This window comes from Pseudorca crassidens, chromosome 16, assembly GCF_039906515.1.
Source record: "Pseudorca crassidens isolate mPseCra1 chromosome 16, mPseCra1.hap1, whole genome shotgun sequence".
Classification (NCBI taxonomy): domain Eukaryota; kingdom Metazoa; phylum Chordata; class Mammalia; order Artiodactyla; family Delphinidae; genus Pseudorca; species Pseudorca crassidens.
In genome coordinates, this window is record NC_090311.1 from 12,456,543 (window position 1) to 12,463,022 (window position 6,480).

A 6,480-nucleotide genomic window follows, 5' to 3' on the forward strand; every position below is an offset into this window, starting at 1 on the left:
AGGCGGCCTAAGGGTGTTTATTTAAGGAAGCAGAGGGTAGGGTCTCAGAACTGACAATCCTTACTGGTATTGTCAGGCAGATACGGATTAGAGCTTGGTAGCCGAGAAAGAGGGAGAGAAGAAGGGAGTAGCAGAGGAGTGGCGAGCAGGTATTGCAGTGAGCCTGTCTAAGGTAAATGGCACGGAGGCTGCATTTTCTGACCCAGGGAGATAAAAGACAGCGCCGTCCTTGGCACTATGTGCGGTGACCCGTAGCAGGATCACAAGTCACCACCCTCCGACCCCCAGAGACCCCGGCCCATCTTCCTCCACTCCGCCCTACAGCTCTTGAAGTCTGCAGCTCCGGCCCAGGATGCAGGCGGCGAGGCAGCTCTTTGAACCGGGCCAGGGACCAGGTTCCTTCTTCAAATGCACAGGACACAGAGCGGGGCTGCACTCCCCAGTCGTCCGCTGGCAGGCATTCACGCGCGGCGCAGCCCGGGCCGTGGGAGCTGTCCGTGGTGCTGAACACTTCCTTGGGCTTGGTCGGACCCGCGACTCTCGAATCGCGTCGCCAGCCTAGGCGGAGGGAAGGCTCAGTGGGTTCCGCGGAGCGCGAGCGCCCGAAGGCCTGCGGCGAAGATTTAGATCCCTGACAGAACCCCCTATGCGACTCTGTTAGCGCAAGCCAGGACTCCATGCAGGATCCAGCGCTTGAGGGCGAGTCCCTCATCTTTCCCCTACATCCCGTCTCAACTCCCACCCACTTCCTCCCCTGCGCCTTCCTTGTTCAAACAGCACCAGGTCCTGCCGAGAGCGCGGGACTTCACGCGCCTCCTCTCCCTTGTCCACTGCGCTCTCCTCCAGAGCGGGACTCTCCCAGGGCGCAGCAAGTTCCCGCAGCAGAGGTTCTCCCTCGCCCCTCCGGCCCAGGTTTCCGGCCGCTCCTTCCTCTTCTGCTTCTATTCTCCCCACACTATCCACCTCTCCAGTTCTCTAAGCACCGAGTCGGGAGGTGCGTGCTCCGCCCCTTTTTTCCGTACAAGGACACGATGGAGTGGGGGGCGGGGCGGAGGGGAGGCGCCGCGAGCCCACTGGGAACGCTTGAATCTCTTCAGTTCCGCGGAGAAGCGGAGAAGGCTGCACGGCCGTCTTGGGTGGAGGACCTCTAGGGACCATCAGAATTCTCCCCCTCGTTCCCCGGAGCGCTTTTCCATCCGCCAAGCCCCAGTCACCAGGTAGGACTGTGCTCCTGGATCTGGCCTGTGGGGACTGTAAGGGCTCTAAATAGAGTAGAAGGCATTGAAATAACCTGTGCACATCTAACTCACAGACTTAATTTTACAGAGGTAGGGGTGACGGCACTTTAAATTTTGTTGTTATTTATTGTGGCCAGTCATTCCAGAGGAATATTTGGGTCACTAAAGTGTGTGTGTGTGTGTTGAGGGGCGCAGTTGGTGTATGAGGGGGCGGAGAGAGAATGGGAAGTGACGGACTTTGATTCTCTTTGGACAGGTGGCCATGGCCTCATTGGCGACTCAGGGTCCCGGGGCCCCTGACTTCTTTTCTGGGCTGCTGCGGGCGGCTTCAACTCCGGCCAACCAGAGCTCAGGAGCCTTGGTGGGCAATGGGTCGGCGGCTGGTCCGGGCGCGCAGGCCATCGCGCCATTCCAGAGCCTGCAGCTGGTGCATCAGCTGAAGGGGCTGATTGTGCTGCTCTACAGCATCGTGGTGGTCGTGGGGCTGGTGGGCAACTGCCTGCTGGTGCTGGTGATCGCACGGGTGCCTCGGCTGCACAACGTGACCAACTTCCTCATCGGCAACCTGGCCTTGTCGGACGTGCTCATGTGCACCGCCTGCGTGCCGCTCACGCTGGCCTACGCTTTCGAGCCACGCGGCTGGGTGTTCGGCGGCGGCCTGTGCCACCTGGTCTTCTTCCTGCAGCCCGTCACCGTCTATGTGTCTGTGTTCACGCTCGCCACCATCGCGGTGGACCGCTACGTCGTGCTGGTGCACCCTCTGCGCCGGCGCATCTCGCTGCGCCTCAGCGCCTACGCGGTGCTGGCCATCTGGGCGCTGTCCGCGGTGCTGGCGCTGCCGGCCGCCGTGCACACCTACCACGTCGAGCTCAAGCCACACCGCGTGCGCCTCTGCGAGGAGTTCTGGGGGTCCCAGGAGCGCCAGCGCCAGCTCTACGCTTGGGGGCTGCTGCTCGTCACCTACCTGCTCCCCCTGCTGGTCATCCTCTTGTCTTACGTCCGGGTGTCGGTGAAGCTCCGCAACCGCGTGGTGCCGGGCTGCGTGACCCCGAGCCAAGCGGACTGGGATCGCGCGCGACGCCGCCGCACCTTCTGCCTGCTGGTGGTGGTGGTGGTGGTGTTCGCCGTCTGCTGGCTGCCCCTGCACGTCTTCAATCTGCTGCGGGATCTCGACCCGCGCGCCATAGACCCCTATGCCTTCGGGTTAGTGCAGCTGCTCTGCCACTGGCTCGCCATGAGCTCGGTCTGCTACAACCCCTTCATCTACGCCTGGCTGCACGACAGCTTCCGTGAGGAGCTACGCAAACTGTTGTTCACCTGGCCCCGCAAGATCGCGCCGCACGGCCAGAGCATGACAGTCAGCGTGCTCATCTGATGCCACTGCGCCAGGCCTTGGGGAACTCCATGTCCGCTTGTCTCCGAGGATGCCCACCCGAGGCCGGACTGGAGAGTTTATTCCAGAGCTAAGCTAATACTAAGCCAATAAGGGGCAAAGCTTCCAGCCCAGCCTTCTTGTCCAGCTGTCTTTCCTTGTCCTGTGTCTTTGTAAAATGCTAAGTGGGCTTTGTTGAGAGTCTTGTGCTTTGCTTGCAGGAGGCCGGGGAGAGGAAAAGAGGATTTATTATTTCCTCCGTTTGCCCTTGAAGGCCAAACAAAGCTCCTTCTCCTGGTTCAGAACAGTATTTCAGGACCGTAGCTGCCTTCCTTGTTCCTCTTCTGCTTGCTCAATGGGGAGATGAAGGAGCAATGAGCAGGGGGTTTAAAATGGCTTTGTTGGGGTTGGTAGAGCTTCTCAGGTTGCCTTTTAAAAGGGGCTCAGCCGAGATACAATTGCTTAGTCAATTTGAACCCATTAATTTCTGGGATTCCAGGGAAATATGTACTACAACTCTACATCTAGGATTTCAGCATTTCCTGAATAAGACCTTTATATGCCAAAGGGGTTTTAATTTTAAATCCACTTGAATTTATAGTACAAAAACACTTACAAACCACCTTTCAAGAGGTTTTGCTACTGTTTTCCCTCCTCCTTATCCCCCAATTTCTATTTGAAAATGATGAGCTGAATTAGTTGATGAAGATATAGATAAATAGGGATAAAGAGGAAAAGGTTCAAATCGTTTAAGGGGATATGTAACTGCATAGGACAGACACCCTATCCGCGTGTATGTTTGTATATACACACCCAGTGTTTGCCACAGGCAGGCACTCAAATATTTGGTTTTCTGGATACGCAGTGTACGCTGTGTGCCGTAGCGTAATGCTCTTTCCTGATCTCGCAGCGGATCAACAGCTGTCAACTGACTGCTCAGCGCCTGCTCTGTGGTGACACACTTGGAACACGATCGACTCAGAATATAAGGAAGGGGAGAAGCTTACTTAAATCCAGAACAGAAGAGTGAAGTGCCACCTACAGGGTGCACAGATCAAACACTTAATTCCTTTCCGGGTGAAGGGAAGAGGTGATGACTGTAGGACCATGATACCAGGCTGCTAATCCTTACTTAACATCCCAGGAGCTCTTTAATGAGGACAAGGGTTTCCACATTGATGCTGGAATAATGACAGTGGCAGTGAAGGCAGGAGTCTTGGGAAATGATACATGATATGCAGCTGTCAGATTAGCCCTTGTGGCATATAGGCCATGGAGTGGTGTCTGCAGCCGTTCAGCTACCAACTGGAAGATTCCAGTACTACTCCAGCACTAAACAGCAGAACCAGTGTTTTCCCACCTCTCCCCTTCTGTTACTCTCAATGAGCTCATTCACTCATTAAAGTGTGCCCCGAAAGGAAGGAAAAGAGGGGGTGATTTGGGGATGACAAGGATTATACCCTTTTACTCTGATGTCAGTAGCACAATGGAAGAGTGGCTCCATTCATCGTTGGGCTCGTTAGCAATATGAGTCTTTAGTACTTATATGACTAGACTTTTCACAGCATGGGGAAGGGCAGGAAAAGGCTGGAGAAAGGAAAAGGCAGGTGAACTTGGGAGATGCCGTTACCTCTGGCAATGGCGCTAAAACTAACTTTCAGCTTCGTCTGTGGATTTAGAGAACAAAGAGCCTGTGCTCTAATAATGTGACCCACGCACAGCATGATGTCACTCCCCACCCCAAATGAGCTCATCTCCCAGCATCCCAGGGACTGGTTCCTGTGCTTCCAGCAGCTCTACTGTTTGGGAGACTCAAGGCTAGACATTTCCTGTTTCCTCAGATCATTCTTTGGATGGGTATGTGTGGAGACGGGAGGGATTGGGGGAAGGGGTGGAAGTAGTTGGGGGAGGAATCTGATTAATTGTGGTCTCTTCACTGGAGGGTTTAAGTCACTGGTTCTCAGCCCTGGCTGCTCCTAGAATTACCTGGGGAGCTTTCAAAAAACATCAGTGCCTAGGTCCTATCCCCAGAGAGTCCAGTTGATTTGAGATGGGGACTGGGTATCAGCATTTTTCAAAGCACTTCAGGTGATTTTAACATGCATCCAAGGTTAAATGCCTTAAGAATTATTCTCTTTCTAATGAACCTCAGAAACATCTGAATGAAGCTTTGGGAATACTCTATTAGCCTTTAGACAATACCTGGTGGAGCACATAGAGGTAAATCCTATCACAGAATATATAGGTATCCATTCAACAGTTTCCTTACACATCTCTGTGTAAGGCTCTGTATGAGTCCAATCAGTTTTTTTTTTTAAAGTATTGTCATTCAATTTTAGGTCAATGACGTTATAAAGTTATACACCATGAATTATTCCAAATCCTGGTTGCTGGCATGTTAAAAAAATTGAAATGTTCCCTGATAGTTTGATTTAAGTCAACTGTGAGAGGAAAGCGTTCCCATTAATTACTAGAAAAGCTCCCACCAGTTTCTATCATGCCTACAGCTTAAGTTAAAAAAAATTTTTTTTAACATTTATGTGGACTTTATGGAGAGCCTAAAGAGGCTGGAGAATTGTGTTTATAAACATCTTTACAAATTATGCAGATTGGCAACTGAACAGCAACTAATTAATTCTTACCCTATCTGAAATCTATTGGAGACGTGTCTGACTACAAAACAAACTGATCAAACAAATCTCTCAGAAGAGTCCTAGAGGAATCCACAGAGGGTTGAGGTAGAACTTTTAATTTAATATGGTAGTTCATTTTAGTTAATACCAAGTATCCAGCCCTTTTCCTGCAAGGAGTCGTAAGGCTGGGAATGGAGCCAGCCTGGTACTTGGCACTAGCCCTTTCTGAGGCTGATGGGAGGTTCTGTACTCCTCTTTGCAAGTGTCGTCTCCAAGTCTTACTTTTGGCAGTCAACCAATTGATTTATTTCACTAAATCGGCTGGGGGCTGTTTCAATATGTGTTGGCCACAGTTACCTGGAAATAGCAACTGTGAGAGATGCTAAGGTAACTATTCCAATTGATGTAACGTTTCTGAATTTTTGTTCTTGTGGATTTTCAGTCTGCTCTTCTACTGGGGGTGCTAAGTTCTAGGTTTATTTTCTCAGGTAGGCTAGTTCACCACCTCTGTCCTGTGGCTTGCATTCCTGAACACCTAGTAGTCTGACAAATATAAGTAAGGCACGGAGCTGGCGTCAAGGGGACCCAGGCAAGAGTGTGGCTAGATCTGGGAGTGAACCAGGGTCCATCCCCTGCAGATGAGAGGTTAGGAGCACCTTTATTCCCCAAGGCAAGTCCCTGATTGATTTCCCTTCAGGCACTGGTGTCTGTTATGTGCATAGGATGTATCTGGGGCTGACTTCACTGTGTGAAGCTCTTCAGGATGGGGCTTGTACTGTGTTTCACACATTGTGGGTTCTCAATAAACATTAAATCAGTAGAACAGTCTCCAGCCGTGGGATTAATAAACTAAGCCAGCTACACACACAGTGTAACCACACAACCTCAGGATGGCCAGGATCAAAGCAAGGATAAATCATGCCAAGGAAAACATGCTACTCAATCTGAATTTGTCAGTTCAAGCTAATTCCAAGAGTGAACTGTTCATTTAGGGCCTGTGACCCCCTGGCCCCAATCTAAGTAGTGACAGCATTTCTGTACATGGCGCCAAGCTCTGTGTTCTCCAAGACTGCAGGTGTCTAAATCCGATGGTCCATCAGAGGGAGAGTAGAGAATTTCATGCTTAATTTCTATATCATCATAAATCTGAATCATTATTTAAATGTTAGCATTTAATCACCCACTTCCACCTATGACTTGAGAAATTTTAAAACATTCAACACGTGGGTCTGTAAAC

The 6,480-nt window shown here is 51.2% G+C and overlaps 1 protein-coding gene across 1 annotated transcript; it reads left to right on the forward strand.

The window, feature by feature from the left end:
* The first annotated feature begins 1,457 nt into the window (after positions 1 to 1,457).
* Positions 1,458 to 5,918, forward strand: PRLHR (prolactin releasing hormone receptor). The gene has a single exon (XM_067708854.1). The coding sequence runs from the start codon at positions 1,501 to 1,503 to the stop codon at positions 2,611 to 2,613; it is 1,113 nt and encodes a 370-aa protein (XP_067564955.1). The 5' UTR covers positions 1,458 to 1,500; the 3' UTR covers positions 2,614 to 5,918.
* Positions 5,919 to 6,480: the final 562 nt, after the last annotated feature.

Coding starts and splice junctions, on each gene's coding strand:
- PRLHR (XM_067708854.1), top strand. CDS start 1,501: ATGGCCTCATTGGCGACTCAGGGTCCCGGGGCCCCTGACTTCTTTTCT.